Source organism: Mercenaria mercenaria, chromosome 2 (genome assembly GCF_021730395.1).
Source record: "Mercenaria mercenaria strain notata chromosome 2, MADL_Memer_1, whole genome shotgun sequence".
NCBI classification, from domain to species: Eukaryota; Metazoa; Mollusca; class Bivalvia; order Venerida; family Veneridae; genus Mercenaria; species Mercenaria mercenaria.
Window position 1 is genome coordinate 9,881,699 of NC_069362.1, and position 27,803 is coordinate 9,909,501.

Genomic DNA, 27,803 nt, shown 5'->3' on the forward strand with positions numbered 1-27,803 from the left:
CTTCATAATGGCCCTCGGGCAATTATAACACTAGATTACCATTATGGCAAGAAGGCACAACCAAGTCGTATATTAACCTCTTAATGTAAATATTTAAATTAAATAAAATATTTGTATTGCACAGATTTAAGACATGTTTCAATTTACCCTACTGAGAAACTTACTGTAGAGTGCCACTTTAGTTAATAAACTACGAGATTATTTTTAAAAACTAAGTTTTCATTAAATAAATAAATTTGCAAAACAGCAGAGATAACTAGATAACTGACAAGCTATCGGACACAAAGATGTGCTTTCATTTCATATAAAGACACATTTAAACGGTTATAAATGTCTCTGTCAAGATCCGCCCTAGCATAGTCTGAAAGCCAAAAATAGAATGTTGGCCTACAGCCAAAATGTCTAATAGCCAATCAAAATGCTTGTAACATAATGTGTTTTGGATGATAAGCTATCATGTGATGATGAAAATGGAGTCGAAGAATTGAAACAGTATGGCATTTTTTCAAAAATTACTAAATCCACGAAAATTTGGTAGACAAAACAGCCGAAAACCTTCATACTGCGATCCTAAAAATGAGTAAGTACAAGCGTGGATTTTAATTAACTACATATTGTATCTCTACGTTCTGCTTTAACCGCGGTTAATATTTGTAAATGTCACGAGTTTGTCACAAGATACAGGTGAAGATAACGATTTGTAAGTTCTCTAGTACTTTCTATCGTTACTCTGTAATCATCATGTATCTTTAATTAATTTTTATAAGTTGTCTTGTGTTGGGTTCTAGTTACATGTTTAGTCTTATTATTGTTCTTGTGAATTTAAGTGCCTCGGAATTTAAGAATTTGAGTTTGTTTACATTTTGTGTCCTGCATGGTTGGAATGGGCACAAGACAAGCATGTGACCTAAATCAGTTGCTGACAACTTGTCAACATTATACTGACAATGAATGATTTCATGACTGATATCATATAGAGATGTGGAAAATATCTTGAAGTATTCTTTTGACTTAAATAGACAATGAAAATGCCGGTAATAAATGGATTAGTGTTTCCAGCGGACTACTATGCCTCTCTGAAGGAAAAATTTTTGCATAATGATACCTCCATTAAAAGGTAATTATTATACCACTGTACGCATACATTTCACATATGTTCTGGTGTGATGTTAAACCTTGTCCAGAATTAACCAGAATGATAAAATTCTTCTTCAAAAAAATAAACGAGATCTTTGTAAATACAAGATACAAGATACAAATTTTATTTAAAGTCGGTGTTAAATATAGTTTTAAATAATCTTAAGATTACTGCACAGCATGTAATAAAAAATGAAGTATACTTTTTATTTGTGAGAAACATTTTATTGACATTTCAAAATGACACTATTTTAATTTTCAGTTGGAAGAAGCCACAATTTGATGAAAAGTCCGTCCGATTGGTTTTGTTCCGCGACAGTGATGGAAAGGGTAGACAGATTATCTTTGATTCTAAATGTGTAAAGGAAGAGGAAAAGGTGTGTTACTTTCAATTTAAGTGAGACAAAGTGATGTTTGCTGAATGTATTGCAAAGGCTTTACTAGAACAGTATGCTTAAGACATAAGATAGTATTTTGTGATTGAATATTTCTGAATTAATTACAGATATTTGAGAGGATTATTATTTTATAAAACACACACTTTATTTACTTGTATTGTATGTTCTTTATTGCTGTTAGAGATATTTACAAGGGTAAAATTAAGAGTAAAGAGGCTAGATTAAACACTTTAACATGAAGTTATTATATAAACTTTTCATTAGTATTGCTTATTGTCACACTGCATGTAACCTAACATGATGAACTTTAGGGTTATGCCTTAGTGTCCAGAATTCCAACAAAGTCATCATAGGGAAACACTACCTAAAGTTACAATAAATGTTGTGCAAAAATAAAAAAAAAACTGATTAATATGTATACATGAGATCTTAAAGTTAAAATATATGTATTTATTCCTAATAGTTTCATAATTTAAATTTTTAAACTGTTTGCTTTGTTTTCTCTTTAGAGCTGCAGATGGGGTAAATGCCGTCCTGGTCAGAAACTCAATGTTGTAGCTGAAGGCCAAGTTCCAAAGAATGTCACAAATCAGAAAATTCACAACTATCAGGTAGAAAGTTTGTGCTGCCTCTCTCAGATGATCAGCTTTTTGCATGGAATTTAAAATCAAACAAAACTTGGTGCTACATTGTGTAGGATATCAGTATTTCCAGGATTCCTGAAAATCGTTAAATGTTTTTGATTATTATCATTGATGCTTATTGTTTGTTAATCAAAATCTATGAATGTTTTGTTGTGAACAAGGTTGATTTCTTGGCAAATTCATAATTTGATCAGAGGTCAGTACTGGTGCATTCATAATCTTCTAAGATACTGGGTAATTTGCAGGCAAAACATACTTTTATTATTTTAAAGCAACACTTGGTAGGGGTTAAAACTGCTGGATAAAACATGGAAATGGACCACCCAATTTTGATCAGGGATGTTTGTTGTTTTTATTTTTTGCATATTATATACTTTTAAAAAGGGGGAAATGTATGCAATGTTTAACTATATGTATGTGATGCATATAGCTTTGGTTGGATCTGGTCATGTATTACATTTTAAGTTCATTAACTATGACTCTGTCATGAATCATGTACATACTACATTATGTACTATAAATAAGACATATTAAACAGTACTCATAATAATTGTATTGTGTTATATAAAGTAAACAATGACCTTGTTCTACATTTTGACACCTTTCTGAATTCATATCAGCAGTAATGTACATCAATCATGATGATCATGTGAAGATTACATTGAGATTAGCACCTTGTAATCATGTGATTAACTCAGATTTATCTCAGTGTGTAAATATAAGTATGACCTCAGTATCAAACTCGTGTTTTTTCATTGTATTTAATTTCCTTTACGTGGATTTTTAATCATCAGGGGGATTTTATCAGCATCTTTTATTTTCTATCATTTGCTGTGCAAAATCTAGATCCCTTGCTTAAAGACTAAGGCCACCCTCAGATGTCAAAGATTTAATGTCATTTTTCTTATTCACTGTATAATTTTTCGTGGCATTGCATGCATAGATATTAAAATAACTTTGCACAAACAATCACCGTATCAAGGTGACGTATCACATTGAAGACGTATAACTTCAGAAGTCAAGGAAACAGACGTCAAAGGATTTACACTTTTTGTTCTGTCCAGTCTGTATGTATCAATTGATACATAAATATTAAAGTACCTTGGCACGATGCATACAATACCTAGACCCCTGGCTAAAGGGTCAAGGTCATTCTAAAAGGTCAAAAGTTTCACATCTATAACTTGTATAAATGGATGAATATTTATATATTTTGGCACAAACGGTAATTGTTATTAACATTTTGAATGTAAGACCCAAACTCCAAGCTTAAAGGTCACACTTAGAGGTCAAAGGTCTTCATTTTTCTTTTGTAGTTTTGTTTATATAGATGGATATTCTAATAACTTGATACAGACATTCACCATAATAAGAAGCGTCAAGTACAAGACTTAGACCCCAAGCTCAATGGTCAAGGTCACAGTTTAGAGGTCAAAGATTTTATGTAAATATTTACAGTCACTTGTTCTTTTCCTGTTTGTAAGTTCAGTATATGTGTCCTGCTGTCAAAATGTCATTACTCACAGGATTCACATTTCTAGTTTTATTCTAACTTGTATATTTTCAGCCCACAAAAACTGGTTCAGATGGGAAAAAGTTTGAAGAAGTCATGTTTGGTGCAGAGGGTGTGGCCTACAGAGGAACCTCCCTCAAAGTTCATGTTGTCAGGTTAGTATAATGATAAACTGTTAATGTACATAATCTACTTTGTACTTAGAGCAGCCCACCACTGAGTTTATATTAAATGTTTTAAATTGCTTTTATAAACTAATGATTGATAATAAAATATGAAAAAAGTCTGATAATCTGAGTTTGAAGTAGTCTTTATGGAGAAAAGTAACAGTTGTATAGACTAAAAGACTTGAGCCAAAGCATATTGTCATTTTAAAATGAATTGGTTCTGAACATTATGTATGTTTATAAAAATAATAAATCCATTTAGTAAAAAGAAGACATATAATACCATTATTATTGATATTTTCAGATCTCCACCAGAACTTATCCTCACAAAGGTATTCATTCCTGAGAAGCCTAAGAGACTTTCAGTTGCGTAAGTAAATTCTACCAAATAAATGTATCTTCAACTAAAAATATACTGTTTAAGGAGTCATACTGTAAAGATTGTTAGTTGAAGTTTTAATTAATAATGTGTCTTTATGCAGCTGTCTTGTATGAGTACATGTACCTAACATGCTTGATTCTAATTCAGTACAAAACATTTCTTACACTTCTTAATATTCTTGTGGTTTGAACTTAACCCTTACCCTGCTAAATTTCTGTAATGAACTTGTCCGTCTTCCAATTTGGACAGTACCAATCCATTAACTGTTACAAGGGGTGCTTACCAAAAAGATACTGACTGAATGGCCAACAGTGCAGATAATGACCTTCACTGGTCGCAAAGGCAGAATCATTCGTGTCCAGCATGGTAAAGGTTAAAATTGGATGAAAGTGTGACTTGTCAGTACTGTTAGTAAATATAAATTATTTCTCTTTAATACAGTTGTGGCAACTGATTTTGATGTAAAACATGTATATCTAATGAAAGCTTGATTTTACAAGGTGAATGTTGGATAATTTGTAACAAGGGGCAAGAGAAAATTGTCGTCTTTGAAGAAAGTATTGTTTGTTTTAACTCAGAATTGTTTTTATGTATTTAAGCCTTAAAATGTTCTGATTACAGGGATGAAGATTCATTGAACTTTTCAAGTGCGCCTGACCTTACTGCACCAAGGACTATATCTCAGGACAGTAGAGAAAACAGTTTAGGTGTTGGTAAGTAGATAGCCTTTGCTTTAATTTCGTCTCTGTGGGTGTTCTACCATTTTAAGATCTGTATCAAATTGTATACGCAGATAATAAAATTTGAAACTTCACCTGTCAGTATAACGTTTATAGTAATTCTAAGTATTTTAATGCTGCAATGTGAAATTTTTCGGCTTCATGATACATGTTTTATATGGTGACAGTGTTTCATGTTTAATGAGGAAATGTCATGCATAATTGTCTATGGTCACAACTGTTGTATCCTTATATTTTATGTCCTGTTTATTTTGCTGTTTGTGTGAAGTGGCAAATTTTCTGGATATTTTAGCTCAGAGTGTTCCAGTGGATGTCCCGTCTCCGTCACCGAGGTACAGCTGGATGATGAGAAGTGTGGATTTGATAGATGAGGACAGTGGACTTGCTTCTTGTAAGTTTATGTCTAAATATGATTACCCAATCCAGTACTAACAATTTTAAGAAAATTTGATTGGGTATATACATGTAATAAACACTGTGTCTGACCAAGTTAGCATGATAGTGAGTTTTTTTTTCTAGAAAAAAGCCTAGATTTCACTTGCATATATATACAGTTTTCACTTTAACAGTACTGTAGATAAATTGAAATGGTATTTGTTAGGGTTTACTTTATTTGGTTTGCACAGTCACGAAAAAAAAATAATATTAAACCCTTGAATAAATATGAATTCACAGCTAATGTATATATGTACAATGTGCAACTGAATGGACTGAATAGTGTTGTTATCATGTATCCTTGTAGTTATCCTTCTGCAAACTGCACTGAATCATTGGGATTATTTTTTCTGATCTTCAGTAAACTCAAGTGGAAGTTTCCATGCAACGTATCCATCCCCAGGCAGCAGTAGCAGTGGATGTAATAGTTTAACTCGTGAAAGGAGGTATCACCGAGGACAACATTTCTCTCTTGAAAGTTGTGGACGGAGAAAAAGCCAGCAAGACATTTTGGCAGAGGTTGGTGACGATTTCTTGTTAATCATTTTTCGGTAGATTTTAAGTAAAAGGTTACATGTTTTCTTTATTTCGCAAACATATTTTTCTAAAATGTTTATGATATACATACATCATTGATGATTATCCAAGTAACTGTTTATTTCTGTTTGATACATATCTGTTAAAATATATGTTCTGTGAGTACCCCTCTATTCATTCAATTAGATACTTTGTTCAGTATGAACCATAGGTCACTTGGTTGGTAATTATAGAAATATAAAACGTGCAAGATGCATAATGACATTTATCCTCAAGAGGATTGACTAAAAAGCTTTTCTTTCACAGTTCATGTCACCAGGTAGATCAAAGAAATGTAAAATGGCACTGGGAATTATCTTTGGTACAATAGATGAGAATAACCCAGAAGCAAATCGGTAAGTTTAACAGTCTGATTTTTGTTTGTACTTACTTTAGTTATGATGATTGCCTTCTACATTATGAAATATTATTTATGATCAACTTATTTTCATAGTTGCTTCAGACCATGAAATCTAATCCCAACAAACAGAAAAAAATCTTTAAAATTTGGGAATTCATTTCCCCATGAAATAACCAATATGGCAGCCGACATTTTTTGGGGGCAACAAAATATGTCTCAGTATTCCCTGAAAAATTATTTTACATTTTTAAGGTCACCATGTTATGTGTATGTTTAACTTTGGAACAGTTGTATGTTTGTGGATTTATTAATGTTCATATGTAATTGCTAGCTTTGTTAACATTATTAGAATTTTTCACTTGAAATTGAGCTCAAGCTGTGATAATTAGGCTGGTCTGTACTTAACCTTTGATTTGCATTGTGCACTGTCAGATTGATGTATACGGCCCTTTGGACTAAACCTTTGCTTCTCTTTATTGCAGGTTATTTGAGAACTTTTTCTTCTCGCATATTGCTTTGTTTGAAAGCCACTTAGAAGAATTGAGACAAAATGTTGAGAAAGCTTACTACAGTGGAAAGACCCATCTTTTCCTGTCAGGGTTAATAGAGGTAAGGAATGTGAGTCAACGACTCGACTTAACCTCAAAATTGCTGACTCAGTTTACCATATCTAAACTGGACTTTGATAGAACATTTTGTATTTAAAGATACCGTAAATGCTCACTTTGTGAGATATGCAAAGAGTTTATGAATATACAGTATACCAGATATGTATGCTTCCCTGTAGTGTTTATGTTGAAATTGATTTTTTTCCCCCAGAATTTTCGGTTAAAAAGATTTATCATTTTTAGAAATCTCACAATTTTTAAAAATGGTTGTATCTGTCAAAAGAACAATTAATGAATAATATAGGTATTAAATTTTTCAATTTGGAATATCATTTAAACTCTTTTTCCATGTCATTTAAAGTTTGTATGCAAGTTGTAGAGTATAAAATGTCCAGGCATCACTCTGCATAGTCTGATTTGGTATATCATTTCCTTTCTGATGCTGTGCAGAGCTATTATTATAAAAAAATAAAATTATAATTTGTATTTTTCTTCCAGTCATTTGATTGTTTTAAGCGTGACATTGCGGACCTGTACACAGCACCACGGCTGTCAGAACCTGTCTGGCTAAATATGATGTCTTATAGCAGCTACAGATACATGCTCTGTGATAAATTCCTAAAAGAATTTGTTTTCCTGGTCAACAAATATGAAAATAAATCCACTAACTTGTAAGTTGATGAAATTTTATTGCTTAGCATTTAAGTTTAAATCTTTATTTTAAACTATAATTATATTCATTTTAATTCTTGTGTTAAACGTTGTTGATAAATTTTATTAATCTGTACAAAATTTGTTGAAAATCATATTTATTATTTTTTATTTACCATCATTTTAAAACAACTAACTTTGTAATATCAATGAAAATAATTGATGTAATTTTTTTTTTCAAAGCTAAGGTACATTTGTACAATTATATTGTTGTATATTTCAGCTTTATGAGTACTCTCATCACTGCGGTGCTGACTCATCATTTAGCCTGGGTACCTACTGTGATGCCGGCAGGTGGTTCACCGTCGGCAACATACCTTGATAAACATTCCGCAAAGTGGGTCGACACACTAGCCAAATCTCATCCTTATAACCCTCTCTGGGCCCAACTTGGGTATGTATTTACATTAACTATTTTCTAGACATTACTGGAGGTTACATGTGATAAATGTTTTTTATTAAATGATCATTTAATATTTTTTGCAAAATTTCTCATTTACTGCTACAGATTTGCTGTGACAAAGTATGTCACCAGTTTGTTCACTTTAGCAAGTGTGCTGATTTTAGTGAATTTAACTGCTTTGACATATCTTTCTCATGAACAGACTGAGTTGAACACTTTAGGAAGCCTAGGCTTTTTAATGTGGGAGTTTCTGTGCCATGATGTAGAATATACATGTATATCATACTGTGCTGCTGGGTGTTAATTCCTTCATTAGTGCTTCATAATTCAGATATTTCTCATTCAAACAATGATTTAAGAACCATTTTCAGGATTTGTTCACAGGAAATAAAGTAGCCTGATCTAATGTCAGTATATATAGCTCAAACAGTGTGTCTGTAATATAACAGTTAATATGCATTTTCAGGGATTTATACGGTGCCATAGGATTTCCACTAAAACTGTCAAGAACTGTTATAGTTGGGAAAAAGGCAGATCTAGTGAAAAAGATTCTCTACATACTTACTTACTTCATCAGATGTAGTGACATTCTAGAAGCTACAGAACAGGGTTGCCTAGAGACATACCTTGAGAAATTAAATTTCTCAGCAGAAAGTCCATGTGATAGTGATAAAAATTTGGTGCAGTGTGCACAGAGTCCTTCAAACGATGGTGATAATAGAACACTTGAGCCATCGAGTCCTACACCAGTGAATTCCTATGCTAAAATCCCATTTTCAGAAATAAATGAAATTGATTTACCGCCTTTTCAATCAATGAGATTGGACTCTTTATTGAGTGACAGGGCAAAATCTGTGTCAAATGATTCGGAAAGAGATTGCAATAGTAATAACCAGGGAATTGACAATGTGTCAAGTAAAGGGAGACTTTGCCAGGCTTGTGAAAGCAACAGAAATTCTCAGGACCTCGAAAGCAATAGGTTTGGCAAAAGTATTTTTTATGTGAGTTCTGATACTTGTTTCTGTGATAAAAATAATACCGGTGAAACTTCAGATTGTGAAAACAGGGATCCTACTGATAAACAGAAATTGCAAAGAAAGAAGGATAGCTTGAGACTAAGTTTGAAAATTCCGAACGACGAATCTCAAAATACTCAGTATTTTTCATGTAACGGGAATTTGAATGAAAGTGGAAATGTTAATGTTGCAATGGAAAGATGTAAACTTTCCATGGCTGAGATTGTTGAAGATGCAAAAGTTGAGAAAGCTGGTCATAGTCGTAAAGCAGTTGATATTAAAGTTACAAATATGCTACCTCCAGGTGAAAAGGATATGAAAATTCCTCAGCACGTGGGTAAAGTGCTTTCACATGAAGAAATCAAGTCAATTTTCAGGGAAAAAGGAAGTGATAGTATGTTTAATGAATATTTTGATGAGGGAATAGAAACGAAAACCATCGATGAAGTTGACGAAAAAGACAGAGTTGTTGCATTGCCCCCAAAGAAATACCGATATTTATCAGGGGAGACTACTCCATGCTGGAATGACGATGACCCAAATAAAGCCCCCTCTCTTCCAGATCTAACAGCAGTTAAAACAGACTCTAGTCATGGTAAAGGGGATAGTGAAAGATCTCATAGGGTCCGTCTTGGTTCATTAGATCAGTCATATAAACATCGAAGATTTTCCCTCTCAAGACAGATTTCAGAATCTTCAAATAAAAATCTGCCAGGACGATGCAGGTTTGTATTTTATCAACTTCTTTAGACAATACAAAAGTTGATATCTTGCTTTTAGTTTTACTGTTTAGTATGTCTCACTGATATGGTCACTGAACTTGAGGCACTGCTGTCTGTTTTAACAAAACTTGTTGACTGAGATGTAGTTTTTACTTGTTCTATTAAACAAAATTTTATAACAGCTTTGTGATTTGAAAAGTTAATCATTCTTTCTTTAGTTACTTTCTTAGAAAATAAATGTTGTATACCTATAAAGGGAATTCCTGATTAGGTTGTACATTGTATTGTTATTTGAATAATATATAGTGAAGAATGTTGTAGTGATGAAGCTAGTATAATTTACCCTTCGCCTGCTAAATTTCTAAATTAGTCTGGTCCATATACCATTTATTTTTCCAAGGGGTGTTCACTGAAAATTTACTGACTGAATAGCGAACAGTGCAGACCATGATCAGACTGCATAGATGTGCAGGCTGATCTTGGTCTGCACCGGTCGCAAAGGCAGAATCAATTGCTGCAAGCAGGCTAAGGGTTAAACAATTGAAGGATGCTTTTTAATCTTAAGAGCATTTAAAGGAAAAGAGTATCAGTTTTATTTTAAATAGAAACATGCTGTTTTTCAGGCCAGTAACACCAACAGAGCTGGGAAAGAGACGTCATATGTCTTCTATGAGCAGTTTTGATTTTGACCTCATGGATCCGCGGGCTTATTGCCAGGAACTACCTTTACCTGTGTATGTTTTCCTTAACCATTATTAATTATATGCATACCTTTAATTGCTGACATAGATGGAAGTGTTGGGAGTATCCAGCCAGTTTTAGGGTTATAGGCGAGAGTTGACCAGTTTTATTAAGTAAAAAATATGTGTTCATTTATGCTGTTTTGCTTGACATCTTATTTATTACATATCAGTAGATTTAGATCTGTATATTTGGTGGCTATACCAAAGCTGAAAAAATGCTGCATGACCTATAATTGTGTCAATGCGATGTTAAACCCAACAAAAAAAAACAACAAAGATCTGTATTTTTGATCAAGTTTATGAAATCTATAGAATCTATGTCATTGAAGTTGCATACCATAGTGTTGATATTTATCTTGTATTAGGACAATTACAAATACTTGTTCATTGTGTTTTACAGCTTGAGCCCAGAAGTTAGCTGCAGTAGTCAGAAAGAAGTTGACAAGAATTTTGGTCGCTCACTCCTGGCTGATTACTCTGACCACTACATGTCAGACTTTGTGCTGCATGGAACATCAGATAAAGATTTTGAAGAGAAGATGGCCAAAGATATCAAGATGGCTCTTCAGGTATGTACATACATGTAATTTTTCACTGAAGAAAATATTAGTCTGCATGCCATTAACCCTTAGCCTGCTAAATTTCTATAATGGACTGGTCCATCATTCAATTTGGGCAATACCATTTATTATTCGAAGGGGTGTTTACTGAAAATTTACTGACGGATGTGCAGGCTGATCTTGGTCTGCACTGGTCGCAAAGGCAGAATTACTGCTGCCAGCAGGCAAAGGGTTAATAATTTTTACTTCATATTCATTGACCTCAAAAAGTCTTAAGATTGTTATATAACCGCGATATGTACACCTGATTCTTAATTACTCATGCAAAAAAATTATCTGTTACCTTTAGAGACAATACGATTGTTATTTTTTTATGGCAGACCATTATAATCTATGTCAGGAAAATTAAAATGGAGCATTCTTGATAAGAATTTTTGCAGATGAACATATGCAGTGCTGCCAACCTTGCCTGTTCAGCAGGGTATTATAAAAGATTATTTCTTTCAGCCTAGGTTGTTAGTTCATTATGATAAATGAGTTCATTATGATAAAATATATTTTCAGTATTCTGTGTTGGATGAACCAATAGGAGAAGCTGTGTGTGTGGTGGCTGACACAGACAACTGGTAAGCTTACAAATAAAAAGTAAACATTATTTAAGTTCTAGACCAGTTCAAATAAGCTCTGTAGAGCTTTTAACAGCATTAACTATCTTAATTTTAAATCGTCAAAAAGTATGTGCCAAGTTGTGGGGGTGGGGGTGCGGATTGGGAATGGGATTTATCAGACTGATGCATATGAGAAAAAGTTGAACTCGGGTCTATTATTTGTGGATAAATATTTTGTCTAACAGCTGTCCCAGTGTTAATTTTTTTAAGTCTTGAATCTACATCCTTTTGAAAAGAATGTTAAAACTGGAAAAGGTCTTTGAGACATAAATATCTGTATTTCGTAAGTATACAGTTGGAAAAATTTCGAATAAGTTGTTCTAATGTCAAAACATGTTATTTGAACTGATGATAGTTTTTTATGGGCTTATTGCATGTTTGTTGGCAGAAAATGTGAAACATAATGTATAGCTTACTAATAATAAAACTTTGTGTTACTATATTTGTTTGTAGGTCAGTGAATGTGTATAGCAGTCAGCATATAGATAAAGCAGGCAGTGGACCACATACATGTGTAGCCTCACAACTTATCTCAAACTGTATAGAATCTGTAGTCAGTATGGCAAAGCTCAAGATGAGCCCGGAATTTGTAAGTTTAATATATTACACGTAGAAATTTTAGAAATTTACTAAAATAATATCCTGACATGATTTAAGGTTTGTAAACATTGATTGAATCATGAAATAAGCCAGCTGTAATGAAATGTGTGAATCACAAAATTTGCACAATTACCTGAAACTAACCTACAAAAAAACATCTATTTAAGTTAAATGTATTGTTGATATACCGCAGGTTTTCTCTTTGTTTACAGTATAAGATTAATGTAAATGTTTTCAATACTTCAGTGTATCATGCATTTAGAAGACCGCCTACAAGAAATTTACTTCAAGAGTAAAATGATGGCGGAATGTTTGAAGAAAAACAAGAAAGTATCAGATCTGCTTGCCATGTATAGGTAAGATATTGAAAAGTGCCATTCTAAAAGTTGTCTCTATGACCTTGTGGTTGTGGTTGCAAAATTTGAACACCTTTTTCATCACTGATGTTGGTTTTGTTCTTACTTAGAGTTAAATTCTATCATAATATTAAGAAGCCGTATAGCTGACTGCACAAAATTGGTGATGTCACCTATTTGCCTGGCTGGAATCTCTTTACAGGTGTTGTAATATCACGTCAAATGTTGATTTAACTGTAAACCTGACACAGTTAAAACTTACTATCCAAAAATTCTAACATAACCAATAAGAGTTGCTTGTCTGAACACAAATAACTTATCAAAGAACTTGAATTTTTCTAGGTAGGTGTACAGTACCTTCTACTTACATAATATACAAGTTGTTATTGACTGATCATTCCTAAACTTCATAAGTCCATTTCAAAATGTAGAATTGTCAGATTAGCAGCAATTAAACACCAGTCCTGCTGTCAGTATAAAATTAATAAGAATTGATTGCTCATTTATATCTATTTTTATATTTCAGATTAGAAAGGAGTGATCTCCCCTTACTAGTTGCAATTTCTGGAACACACACACCAAATTTTCCACTAGTTTGTCTGTCCTGATACTAGAACTATGAAGTAGGATGATGAATCACAAGCAAGAACAGAAGTAAATAAGGTAGCAGAGAAGCTCAACCCGGAGCTGCTGACCTTGAAAAAAGTATTGTTATTTCCCCTGGAGGAAAGGGACTTGAAAATCAAACAGTAAAAAGCCGCATGCTTTGTTTAAGACTAAGATGATACAAAAGTTCAGGGGTAAAAATTACGTTGTACATTTTTGTGACAGAAAAAGTGTTTGGTCAGAGAAGCCTCAAGATAAGTAGTTGACTAGTTGATGTTTGATTGTAAAGTTAAGGGGAGATAACTTCAGATGTATGCTGCTATACAGTCTCAGAGAGAAAGGATTTTCAGAAAAATGTATAATATGTTTAGTTGATATTTAGTGGTGCTATTGACAGTAAAAGCTATATTGGTAGATATTTAGTTATAACGTTTTGTGTTACATATTAAAAACTGCCGAGGTTTAACCAAGTAATTATGTCTTTTCATACCTTTGTAGGCTTTTGCAGAAAGCGAGAAAACCTGTCTGTATGTAAATGTAAACACTTCACAGCCATTGACTGAAGGGTTTTTCAAGTATTAAATCTGAATTTTACATGATCGTATAGTGTACTAGCTTGAATTCCGTTGTTGAAATGCATTTGCTTAAGAGAAGGTGCTAGTGTAGTGTTTAGTATCTCTTTTTTTCTAATGGCAGTCTAGAATGCAGCAGTATTAATTAGGAAATAATTATCTTATACCTGGAATGTGTCTTTTATGAATATAAAATGTTTTGCTTTAAAGCGTCTTCATTTATTTGTGTGTAATTGTAACACTCAAAGTGTTGTATGTTTTTGTGGAATTAGGTGGTAACACTTAACCTTTAGCCTGCTGGCGGCATGTGATTCTGCATCATTTCACTATTCAGTCAGTAAATTTCAATGAACACCCATGCGAATAATAAATGGTACTGCCCATATTGAATGATAGGCCAGTCCATTTCAGAAACTTAGCAGGGTAAAGGTTTAAAATGCTGCATGGACTGAAATTTCATGTTTTATTTCACTACTGGATTGTGTAATAATTGTATGTTTATATTGCTTAGCAACTGCAATAGTGCAGCTAAGTTGTTGAAATACACAAGCTCAAGAGGTCATAATTATGTTTTAAATCCTACTGGTATTTTTTAAAGCAATATTTCAGGGTTCCATACTAGTTAATATGTAGAGTGGTGGAACCTATGCTCGCGGTATTTTGTACATATATAATCTTTTTAAGAAGCAAGAAAAAAATATTATTTCGATTTGCCTATGCAAAAACTTAAAGTTATCCTCCTTTTATCGAAACATATTGTTGATGTGCGTCATCACGTGACTTGGTCGTCTCGTGAGCTATCGACACGGCATACGTGAAAAGGTGAAAATTCGCCCTGAAGGGAACCTATGCTGGCGGTATGTAATATCGATTAAACTAAGGACGAAAAAAAAAATTCAGCAGGCTTAAAATGAACAAACAAGCATATGCGAATATAATATTTAGCACATTACTCATTTATTATGTGAAAAACAAAAGAAATGAGGATAATATTTAGTATGTGCCTCTATGTGTATATTTCCCTTACAGAAAAAGAGTCACTATTAGAACAAAGCTTAAAAACGTATAATAATGTTGTTTAAAAACAGAATGTTCAAGTATTAAAGATTCAAACAACGACAGTGATTAACTCGCTAATGTTTTCTACACTTCTTTTTTTGTTTAGGAAATTTACTCCTCCCTACATCTCAGAAAGAACCATTTAGTGCGATCAATTCGTAACAGAAAATGCCAAAATACTTCAGAAAATGGGAAAAGCACCAAAATTGGCACAGCTATTTATTAAAGCATTAGAAACATTTTTTTCATGGGACCCATTTGATATCTGTCAAGATGGCCGATATGGCGGCCATTTTCCAAAATGGCCACCAAAACTCAATATTTACTTTAGAAGATTCTAATGAAAGGTCATTATATTTACATTCATCCCCAAAATGCACTAAATATAAATGTATATAATAAAATAAATCCTAAATTTGCATCAAATGCAAAAATAACAATTCAAATGATGTTAGTTTCTTTCTGTTTCCATGGTAACGGCAAAAATCTAACCTTTAAAACTTAGTTTAATATTATCATTGTGTAGTTTTCATATTTTAAAGAATATTTTGTTTTAATATATGTAATTTATATTATTTCACTTGAATTCCCTCCACAGCAGCATATTGAAACATTGTTGTTATTCCCTTACCAGTATTTAGCCAGATGGGGCATATGGGTTGCCCCTGTATGCATGTCAATACATCAGCCATGCAGAGTGGGATACTTTGAACTTTGAAACTACAGCAGAATTTTTCATGATACGTGGTACATGGATAGATGGCAATGCAGAGAATGCCAATGTCATTTAAATTTGTTCCTATGGCAACATATGTTGTTGCTATGGCAACAAATAGTGCACGAATATGACACAAAGTGTCAACCTGCATTTCTTTAAAACAAGGAGAGATTGTTTCTTGAGAAATTTTACATAGACAGAGGGACAAATTGAGAACATGCTTGTTATCTTATTTTCTCCTCTTGTACATCATTTTGTCCGTCTGTATGTCAGTCCATCATTTGCAAATAGCGGATTCTTCAATAACTTCAAAATTGCAAATTCTAAAGACTTCTTTATGAAACCTTGTTTATAGATGGTAAGTAATATGGAGAACGTGAAGGTCAATTAACTTAGTTGCTATATAAAATTGTAGTTTCTTTGACACCAAGTACGACAACTACCCCTTTCAGTTTGGGACTTCGAAATGCAAGAATAGATTATAGCGACGGGCTAGTAGGATCAAATGAAACAATGTTCCTTATTATGCACCCGCAGTCACAATGTCTGCGTAATAAATTGCTAACTGTGTAACAGAGAAGAGTAAGGCTGAAAATATAAAAGTTGCTTTCATGGACAACACTTAGTAACTATTCTGTGAAATATATTACTCTGAACAGTGAGCTGAAATCTGAAATAAGGTACATGTCAGATACTCTTGTCAGTAAACACAAGCACGAGATTGTCGACAACTTTAGTTAACTTGCATAAGGCAGTGCAGAGCATTTCAGCACGTTTGACAAATTACGTTTTCCTCCACAGCCTTTATCGAGGTTGCAAATGCACTTGAGGAGCTGTTGGTACGAGACTCGGGTACTTGAGACAAAAACTATTGAAAAGGTTCCAATATATCAAAGATCTCTCTGGTCAGCCTTATTTATCTTGACTAGGAATTTTAGGAAAGTGATGGAACACCCGACACCCATATGTGCCCGACCTCATGGGAAACCTTTTTTAGTATGTTCAAGAGGTGTAGCAGACGATGCAGGAATGCACATTATAGCCCTAATCTATATGTGAACAGATGGTTGATCAAGCTACTTGACATGTTTTGCTGTAAAGAAGAGTATCGAAAGCCTCCATTTATACCCCAGAAATACAATACGAACAGTTTGTTTGTAGGAAGATGTAGAAAATGCATTTAAAAGCTTGATTCACCGGTAAGCGCGAGCTGTACTGGTTAGTTTTCTTTGACAAGACGGTGTTTTTCTTACATTAGACTGCTTAACTGGAGGTACAACTGGTAAATAGATAATATTTGTCGTCTTAAAACTAGTAATTTAAATTGGTATTAAAATTGTGTTTCGAATGTACCTGTGCTCATTAGAAAAATCCTCAAGTACTCACATTTAATTTCATTTTAATTTCAGTAAAATGTCCAGAAATAGATATTAGAGCACATTTTTCTTGTAGAAATGATAGATTCTGCTCTTAATTTATACCCCCGTTACACTCAGCCACGTTCCCACTACGTCGTAAAAACTAGAAGGACGCAGTAAGAACTTGTACAATGTAGAAGAAATACAGTAGACTCCGATAAGAACATGATAATTATGGTCTCCATGAGTGTAGAGAACGCGGTCGAATTTTGGACATGTTCAAAACAAATGTAGTGAGAACGCGGTCTAATCAGGAAGCAGGAAGGACGTAGTAATGATGTAACTAAAACCTAGTAGGACATAGTACAAGCGTGGTGCGGACGGGAAAGGCTGTATGCGCGCTCACTGCGCTGTCATTGGGTTATCATTGCCTTCTTGCTACGTCAATGGAGTTCTTACTACAATTTATCTACGCTTGTGTGCTATGACCATGCTACGTGCATGCCACATTGTAGTATACCGCATAAGGTTATTAATACGTTCTTTCGGTTCTTAACACATCTATGTCACGTTTGCAGCAGGTTCTCACCATGATAGGTTCAGATTCTGAAAATTGAGTATGAATACTGGATCCGATTCCCAATCACTTCGTTTTCAATCAGCAATGGGTATCGAACATCATCAGGAATTGCCACATAATCATGGACTCAGCAGCAATGGCAGCTTGTAGTGGACTTTTGGACCTCCGTATATCCTTCACACTGCTTTTGCTTATTCTACCGCAGTCTCTCTATAAGACTGCTCTTTTTTCTTTATTGGGGCGTTGGGGTGGGGTGTGGGTCGTCGTTTATTGTAATTTATGGTTGTTGAGTGTAGATGCGGACACAATCATGTCAATATAACTTGCAGAAGGAATAAAAAAAAAGAGGCGCATGGCGTAGTATTTATAAGTAGCCGACGAATGCAGTGAAAAGGTGATAAGCATATGGTTAAAGCATGGTAAGCGAGAGGTGCAATCTGACTGATGTACTAAGAATGTAGTAAGAACACACTGGACATGAAGAAGCGCGTGGTAAGAAAATAAATTTGAACGTGTTAGACGCCATGAGAACCTGGCAAGGATATTAAAAGCGCGCAGTATGAACTTTAGAACTGCACATTTTTCGAGATTGATCCCCGTCCCCACCGCGTCAAAATTTTCAGGAAGCAGTATAATCTTCATGGTCTTTGCCTGAGAGTGATCAGGGCATTAGTGACTGTACATTATATGCTTATGACATTAAACTATAAAACCATTGTTATGGCACAATGTGCTACAATTTGACAAAAACAGAATATTACAGGAACATGCAAATGTAAATTTGATTACGCTGATCAACCGGCAATGACTTTGTCCCAAAGAAATCATGATCTGACAGGCCAGGGATGTTCACATGGTCTATCACACTAACATAATTAATGAAATATATAGTTTTATTAAGTGTCATTAGTTCTCTTAGTGTAAATAAATTGAAATGAATACAGCAACACTTACAAATTCTGAGTCACGAAAACTAATGACAAAGTGAAACACATGTCATTTATTCACTAATACACATTACAGACTAAAACTTCGTTTGCTCAAACTCTGATAATTCGAACACCATTCTTCAATTAATCTATCGTCACAAATTCCTTTATAATATATTTTTCGATCACTCATACTACCGATAATTCGAATAAATTTAGTCGGTCCTGATGGGTTCCAGTTACCGAAGTTCGAATGTATTTATAATTAATTAATTTACAATTGTTGTAAAGTTCTGCACAGGACTGTTGCCATTTTAAACATTCTTGATATGCCAGTTACCATTATATACTTAATTTTGATTCATATAAATGCATTATGACTTTTCTTCTGCTTAATAGCACATTTTATCCAAGGGAGACAACTTTTTTCATTTTTGTTGGAAGAGCGGTATTCTTGTTAATATAATATGTTTGGATTTATTCAGGCAGGTGGTTTTAGCTTATCATATTGATGACTGTAAGTGTCAATAGAAATTTTATCTATAATATTATGTATTTTTGAAAATATATACATATATGGCGGCCATCTTGGATTTTTCGGCCATATTTGATTTTTCGGAGTGGGTCTCATGCTCATTTTTAGTATTTTGCCCTAAAGTAGTTATGTACCAAGTTTCATACTTTTCCCATTTTCTGAAGTATTTTTACACCATTTTACTGTACTAATTTGGACTTTGTCAAAATACTAAGATCAACATCGATCTTTTCATGGTTCGCAAGGCTATCGTAGTGTAGCCAGGCGTCACATTCATCCCATCTTGCTCTTAAATGTATCTTATATCTGAATGTAATGCATGATTTCTAAAAAAACTAACTTTAGTTAGTGATTTTGACATATTTGTGTGAGATTTGTGCGACGGATACAGATTGTGTAAAATGTATCGGCTGCTGTATACGTCACGTGAGCGGCACGCGCGGGTATCGCTACGTTTGTTGTAAAGGCATTTCACCACTGACCGGTGTTGAACATAGCATGATGAAATATTTTTTATCAGTGCTTCTGCAGAAAGAATATTTATCGAAATATCGCGAGCATAGGAATACCACGAGCATAGGTTCCACCACTCTAATACAAGTGTGTACATCATTCTTTTTCATTTCCACCACAACTGCATTTCTTAATAGGTAGCGGACCCATAATAGAATCAAGAGTGTCATTTTAATAACATAGTCTCTGTATGCAATTCTGGAGTTTCCGGAATGGTACGGAAAGTCACATGCTTATATGAGCCACAGTAATATTCAGAGACTACTGAAGTAGAAATCGGAGAGATCTTAATTGTATGGAAATTACTGGGCATCATTACAATCCAGTTCCTTAGTCACAGGAAGATCATTTTAAGTTGATGCTTGAGATTACTTCAAAATTGTAACAAAATTATTTTTTGAAACATATAAATACTGTGATGTATTATGCCAAATGAAGGATGTATGGATGGGTGATAAGTAAGTCATTTATATAACAGCTGTTAGCATCCGTTGAAAGGATAAGGTTCAGACAGCAGATATTTGCTCAATTACTTTAATGTTAAATACAAATTCTACTTTGGAAATATAATAAAACATTATTGCATATTTATTTATTTTACACATTAAAATATCATCCACTGGCCAATTCCTAAAACTACATATACACATGTCTGTCTGTGTTTTCTAAATCTGCTATGCTGCATATGCAACTATGTGTCTTGCATTGAAATAAATACATATATTGGTAAGGAATCAACCCACCTTGATCAGCTGAGTTGTATAACACATGTAAATCAGAAAGTAACAGGCTCAATGCCTAGGTAAGGTTGTTCTTAAAGATGATTAAACAGAGTGGCTTAAGTCAATAGTGCTTCATCTCAGATTCAGGCGTAGAAGTTCACTGTTTATGGTGTAGAAAACATAAGCCCAGGGAAAGAATCCAAAAATGCTGACAACAGTAACGTTGTAACAGTAACATGACCTGAATCTATTATAAGTGTCATTAAACATTGTGTTCAACAAATAAACACATTCTTTAATCAACCAAGCCACCTATACATTGCATCTTCAAGTCCAATATATTCAAATGATCTACCACAGTCACTCCACAGTTTTAAAAATATGCTTTATCAATAAAAAGTCTAGGTCTTTAAACCAGTTTTAACATTTGTATCAAATAAAAATTTGTTTTATGTATTAATTACTGATAAAGAACCATTTTATGATTATTTCAGCAGAATAGATGCAGTATTAACAAATTTATCATAATGATGTAAATCCTTTCAGTTGGAATAATTGTAATACATACAGGTTTGCAAAGATCATTGTTAAGGTGATTATGAAACAGGTTGCATTGATATGTATGTTACTATTTGTCATTATGCTGCAGTCATATTCATAATTATTTATTTTCATTGTAGTGCAATAATGCAATAAAAAAGTTGAAATGTAATTTCTTCCTAGTTTTGTTTGTTCTTGGACAGCTATGAGGTTTAAGAGCCAATTAATATCCCAATGATTTTATCTTGTGTGTCTGCTTGCATTTAGCTTGACTTGCATGTTAAAAGGCAGTTTGGTGTTTGCACATTCATCCATCAGATATGTGCTTAGGTTGTCTTAAGTAAGACATTTCACACACAAGACAGAGGTCAGAAGTTAATGGTCAGGATCTTGCCTGGACTCTAAATTTGCACAAAGGGTTTTCACATTGAGTGACTCCTTGACCAAAGGTCATGCATCAGTGTCTGATCCATATGTTGTCTTAAATGACTGCATTAATGTTCAAGACGTATCATGTGCGATAACTAGACCCTGTCACTCGAGTTCAAGGTCACTTTCACAGGTTTGAGGTTTGCAAAGTCTAGTACACATCCACCACGAATGCCATCAACCCAGGGATTTTGAAATATTTATGTAAATGTTAAGTTGGAGGAAGGCCTGATTGCACTTGATCAAATTAAAATTGTCTTTTGTTTTTATCCATAAATCAGCCAATCATTCAAGAATTTTAGCTCACCTGAACCAAAGGTAACCTATTGTTATGGTGCTGTGCCCATCATCTTTCATTAGGTTTTTACTTGAAAGGAGTTTCTCAAAACTTACTTTGACAAAAACTGCTTCTCAGATTGCCTTTTTGGTATAAATCCTTACGTTTGGTCTACACTATATCATTCTATCTCAAATTGGATGACATTTTCTAGAAAATAAATTTTCTGAAATTGATTTAAAAACGTGTAAGGTCGAAAGGTGAACGTCCTCAGATGAGTGACATGGGCCCAGTTGGGCCTCTTGTTTAATTGACTTTCTAGAAAGTTTCACTACATGAAGACATGCTGCATACTAAAACAGATTCAGCAAAGGGAAAGGTCAGATTAGGTGTTTATGGGTTGTAACTTTGACATGCATTGAGCTGTTTGAATTATTTTGCATAAATGTTTGTTGTGATGACATGGCATACATGTAGTGCACAGCAGATGAACCATGAAGTGTTAACATTAGCAGTGGGGCAGGGAAAGTCAACTGGAGAAAGCTTAACACAACAAAAAATTGACATTTTGACATTCCAGATATTTAACAAGTGAATTAAGTATTGCCATGCAATTCAAAATTCCCTACTGGAAGGCACCTAATTTTCTCTACTGCAGTATAACATGCTGAACTGATATATGTCAATGATCTATAAACAATATTGTACTTTATATACAATATGTTATAATAAAACCTACAGTTGTTTTCATATGGATATTTTATGGCAAGTAATAAAAAAGTTACAATATAATCTGATATAGTAACAACTAATGGATGTAATTCTAAAAAAAAGGGTGGTGAACATTTGTGCCAAGTTAATTAAAATCCCTCCATGCATGAAGAAGAAATGCTCTGGACAAAGTCATTCTTGCATTTGACCTTTGGCCTCTAAGTGTGACCTTGGGCTTAGACCTAGGGACCTGGTTCTTGGGAATGACACTCTGTCTCATGGTGGTGAACATTTGTGCCAAGTAATATTAAAATCCCTTTCAGGATTGTTGAGTTACAGACTGGAAAGGAAAAAAGCCCTTTTGGCCTTTGACTTCCGAGTGTGACCTTGACCTTGCAGCTAAGGGTCCGTGTTTTGCACATGACATGTTGTCTCATCTGGGGGAATATTTGTGCAAACTGATATTTAAATGCATGACAAAGTTACAGACCGGACAGGAAAAATCCTATTGACCTTTGATCTCCCAGTGTGACCTTGACCTTTAAGCTAGGGTTCTGGATTTGCGCACGACACATACCGGTAGTCTCATCATGGGGAACATTTATGCAAAGTAATACTGTAATCCCTTGATGGATGACAAGAGTTATGGACCGGGCAGGAAAAAAAACCTATTGACCTTTGATCTCCAATTGTGACCTTGACCTTTGAGCTAGGGGTCCAGGTTTTGCGCACAACACATTGTCTCATCATGGGGAACATTTGTGCCAATTAATATTAAAATCCCTTCATGGATGGCAGAGTTATGGATCAGACAGGAAAAAAGTCCAGTTGACCTTTGACCCCCAATTGTGACCTTGACCGTTGAGCCAGGGATCCGGGATTTGTGCATGACATGTCATCCTATCATGGGGAACATTTATGCCAAGTGATATTATATTCCCTTAATGAATAACAGTTATGGACCGGACACGAAACAGACCCTGTTCATGCCATGTTAACATTTGTGTGACAGGAATGGCCGTACCGGCGACAGTAACCATCAAAACAAATCAACACCCTTTACAATATTTACAAATTTATTTACATAAGATGATTATTAACAATGAATAGATATGAAAAGAAAAAAAACTGATTATAAGAAAGAAAAAAAAAAGAAAGTTCAGTATCTCTAGATACAAAAGTTCTTATAGTCCATTCTAATCTGACGTGACACAGGTCTTTAATGTAATTGTGAACTTTAAGTAGCACAAACAAAACATAGCTTCTAAATTCAAAATACAGTCCCTTTAAACCGTGAATACGTTGATTCCGTATTGGCTCCCTATGGTGGTAGGTGATTGCATCCCTGAGCTGACTTCAGAGGATAACAAAAATCATCGTCTTTGCGGTTTACGGCACAACCATGGGACGAAAGCTCTGCGCTGGGAATATCACATCCAGGCGAGTGAAGACAAGTAAACCTCGGGCATTGTACTTCCGGGTTATGACATCACCAGGAAAATCGTCTGGCGGAAGAAGCTAAAATATATAACATATGGTAAGCACCATAGCAAAACAAATAAGTCAGGGCATAAAACTGCTCCTTTGGGTACACCATACCTCCGTAGGCTCCCATAAATAATACGTGCTACTTATACAAAATATATGTGCTACTAAGTTCAAACGTCACATGATTAAAATACGTCACTTATTACTTCCATTATTACAAAGATTACTTACTTAAAAGACTAAAGTTAAAGTATGAAATGATATGAAAAGTATATGAGGAAACATTATAGATACGGACATGATAAACTGCAGCCATTATTTACAACTACAAATTAACAAAATTCAATGTAAATCAAACGTTATATGATAGTTGGCATCCATATAATATCTAATGCCATATACTAAAACGGACATTGTATGTGTATGCAATAGACTGTCACACAATTTCATATTACAATAAAATATACATGGTACTAGACTTGCCATATAGATTTATACATAACAATACAATGCAGTAATGGCGTTCCATAACAACGAAATGTTTGACATAAGTTTTTGAAACAAAGTACTTTATAAATATCATGTTACAAATTTCAGTACAAATTTTACATCTTATATAAACGAAACATTTTAGATTCCTCTTTCGAAATAATTTACAAAAGTCTGAAAAATTTAATAAATCATCCTGACATACCGAAACTAGCAAAAATCATACAAAAATCTAACAAATAAATTTCTTACCTCGATCGAGCATAAATTTCTAGCAAGAAAATAATTCAGACATAGATTCGTCTATAATGTCGGAAGGTGGTGTGCGCAAGGCATATCTAGTCCAGTCTATTTAAAGGATAATGTCCCGCCAAATACTAAATTTCATGGGATTCACGGCTAAGCCGTGAGCTATGACTATTGTCATTTTCACGGGATTCACGATATAGCCGGGAAATCTAACTACTTTGGCGCGAATTTAAATTGACAATTTGAGGCCCATTATAGTGGTTTTGGGGATAAAAACATAAATTACTGAAGTTTATAAAATATCAACTTTCTTATTACTGAACAGAATTTAATGAAATTTACATGGAAATTTATGTTATGAAATACAGAAAAATATAAGAGGTATTTCATGCGTGAAATCTGACATTTACCTCAATAACTCAAAAATTTACAAAAAGATGATGCAATACCTGCATTTACACTACAGATAAAATAAGGCCCGTATGTCAATTTGTGACAATTTGACTACCAAGTGTGACCTTTGAGCTAGGAGTCTGAAAGTTGTGCATGACACATCGTCTTATTATGAGGTTCATATGTGCCAAATAATAATAAAATCGCTTCATGAATGGCAGAGTTACGGACCGGACAGGAAAAAGCCCTGTTGACCTTTGACCTCCAATTGTGACCTTGACCTTTGAGCTAGGCGTCCGAGTTTTGCGCATGACATGTCTCATCATGGGGAACATATGTACCAAGTAATATTAAAATCCCTTCATGGATGACAGTTATGGACAGGACACGAAATTGCGAACAGATGAATAGAATGACAGAATGATGGACGGACGGAAAAGCGCATTCCTATAGTCCCCGAAACTAGTTTTCAACCAGTAGGGGACTAATAAATGATATATAGCAGAACCATGTTTTGATGTATTTAAGTACAACCATGTTATATGCCTGCAGAATGCACTGCCTAAGTGAATTATTCTATCTGAGTTGGCATATAACCACTTTGGACTTTCTTAATATATATTTACATTCTCCTTGTACATTTCATTGAAATCATGTTCTTTTAGTATGAAGCACAAAAAGGAAAGGTGCTGAAGTTAGATAACAACAGTTAGTGACAATTTAATGCGTCTGTTTTACATTACCAGCAAGTAGTAAGGGTAAATGTTCCTTGGATGATGTCAACAGAATTCCTGAGAGGTATATTCTACTGTTTATTACAACAAATCATGTGCCATTAATGAAGAAAACTAGAATGTGTCTGTGGGACACAGGGTGTGCCCCCACTGGTACATTTGTCACAAATAAGGGGCAATAATTAAAATGTTTGCAGTCTTAAAGGGGTATAGTATAGCCTCAACAAACTGTTTATATAAAGGATTCATTATTCTAGGCCAAATACTTTTTTGAGCTATGAGCATCACAAATTCAAGGGCTATAACTCTGTAATGAACATTAAGATTCTCAAGAAGAATGCCAGGTATACAAGGTCACATCATGATCAAGACACATGCAAGGTTTCATGAATTTACATCGAATACTTTTTGAGCTAGGCCAGTCATTAGGTGAAAATGTGCATTTTTGACTATTTCAGGGGCCATAACTTTAAAATAAGGGGTGGAGCCATATGAAAAATAAGAGGTGTGCAAGTTTATATCATGATAAAGACTCATTCAAGTTTTCATCAATTTATATAAAATACTTTTTGAACTAGGCACGTCACAAGGTGAAAATGTGCATATTGTACTATTTCAGGGGCTATAACTCTGGAAATAATGATCGGAGCCATACGAAAAATAGGAAGTGCGCAAGTTCACTCATGCAAGGTTTCATCAATTTGTATGAAATACTTTTTGAGCTAAGCGCGTCACTGGTATAAAATATGCATTGTTTTACTATTTCAAGGGTCATAACTCTACAAAGAGGGGATGGAGCCAGTTGAAAAATAGGTGTGCAAGCTCATATCATGATTCAGACTCATGCAAGGTTTCATCAACCTACATCAAATACTTTATGAGTTAGGTGCGTCACAAGGTGAAAATGTGCATTTTTTACTATTTCAGGGGCCATAGCTCTCGAAATAAGGGGCAGAGCTAGACAAAAAATAGAAGGTGCGCAAGTTCATATCATGATAAAGATTCATGCAAGGTTTCATTGATTTATATCAAACACTTTTTGAGCTAGGCATCACAAACTACCAACAGACAGACAAGACCAAATCTATATGCCCCCACCACTCGTGTATGTTAACAAATGGAAGAATATATAATATAGATATAAGAATTGAATATAAATTTTTCCACTTCAAGCTACCGGTAAATGAACGATAAAACATGATTTGCAAATAAACCAGGAATCAGGAGTGCAATTCACAGATTTGCTGATCAGTTCTGTTGTTCACTTCACAAATATTAATAACAAGAGGGCCAAAATGGCCCTATATCGCTCACCTGTTACCATTGCACTTAAGGACAAAAAGATCAAAGAATCATAATCCAGATCAATCAAAAGAATTATGAGAAAATATAGTTGAAATTTTCTTAAAGTTACTTCAAATAAAATTATTTTCAAATCAGGCCAGTAGTTTTATGCCCAAAGGATTACATCGAGCAAAATTTTGACTGATGAAGCCCAAAGGACAGGAACAACAAAGCTGCTATTAAGCCGAAAAGGTCAAAATAGCTAATTTTGGCCCTTTCAGGGGCCGTAACTCTGGAACCCATTAGGGGATCTGGCCGATTCAAGAACGGAACCAAGACCTTATGGTGACACAAGTTCTGTGCAAGTTTGGATAAATTCAAATAAAAAATGAAGCTGCTATTGTGTAGACAAGGTCAAAATAGCTAATTCTGGCCCTATCAGGGGCCATTACTCCGGAACTCATAAAGGAATCTAACCATTTCAAAAAAGGAACCAACATCTTGGTTCGATACAAGTTGTGTGCAAGTTTGGTTAAAACCAAATCATAAATGAAGCTGCTATTGTGCAGACAATGTCAAGAAAGCTAATTTTGGCCCTTTCAGGGGCCATAACTCTGGAACCTGTTGCGGGATCTAATCAGTTCCAGAAAGGAACCGAGATCTTATGGTGACACAAGTTTTGTGCAAGTTTGATTAAAATCATATCATAAATGAAGCTGCTATGGTGCAGACAAGGTCAAAAAAGCTAATTTTGGCCTTTTTAGGGGCCATAACTCTGGAACACATAATGGGATTTGGTCGGTTCAAGAAAGGAACTGAGATCTTATGGTGACACAAGTTTTCTGCAAGTTTAATTAAATTCAAATCATAAATGACG

At 34.3% G+C, this 27,803-nt stretch overlaps 1 protein-coding gene across 2 annotated transcripts; it reads left to right on the forward strand.

Annotated features, from left to right (window-relative positions):
* Positions 1-425: 425 nt before the first annotated feature.
* LOC123561956 (folliculin-interacting protein 2-like) lies at positions 426-15,552 on the forward strand. Of its 2 annotated transcripts, XM_053529387.1 has the most exons (20): positions 446-580; positions 828-1,117; positions 1,400-1,514; positions 2,045-2,146; positions 3,747-3,847; positions 4,164-4,229; positions 4,863-4,954; positions 5,274-5,372; positions 5,778-5,935; positions 6,260-6,348; positions 6,836-6,962; positions 7,460-7,632; positions 7,896-8,066; positions 8,542-9,816; positions 10,437-10,547; positions 10,957-11,125; positions 11,681-11,742; positions 12,238-12,373; positions 12,631-12,740; positions 13,267-15,552. In XM_053529387.1, exons 2-20 carry the CDS (start codon positions 1,023-1,025, stop codon positions 13,346-13,348), a joined length of 3,333 nt encoding a protein of 1,110 aa, XP_053385362.1. In that variant the 5' UTR covers positions 446-580; positions 828-1,022; the 3' UTR covers positions 13,349-15,552. The 2 variants fall into 2 exon arrangements, with proteins under 2 accessions (XP_053385365.1, XP_053385362.1); XM_053529390.1 differs by lacking the exon at positions 828-1,117 and having other exon boundaries at positions 426-580.
* Positions 15,553-27,803: the final 12,251 nt, after the last annotated feature.

Excerpts from the sequence above, each read along its gene's own strand:
- LOC123561956 (XM_053529387.1), top strand. The coding sequence starts at position 1,023 with ATGAAAATGCCGGTAATAAATGGATTAGTGTTTCCAGCGGACTACTAT. Across the intron at positions 9,817-10,436 it reads AATCTGCCAGGACGATGCAG|GCCAGTAACACCAACAGAGC; the intron begins GTTTGTATTTTA and ends GCTGTTTTTCAG. Across the intron at positions 12,374-12,630 it reads TCAAGATGAGCCCGGAATTT|TGTATCATGCATTTAGAAGA; the intron begins GTAAGTTTAATA and ends TCAATACTTCAG.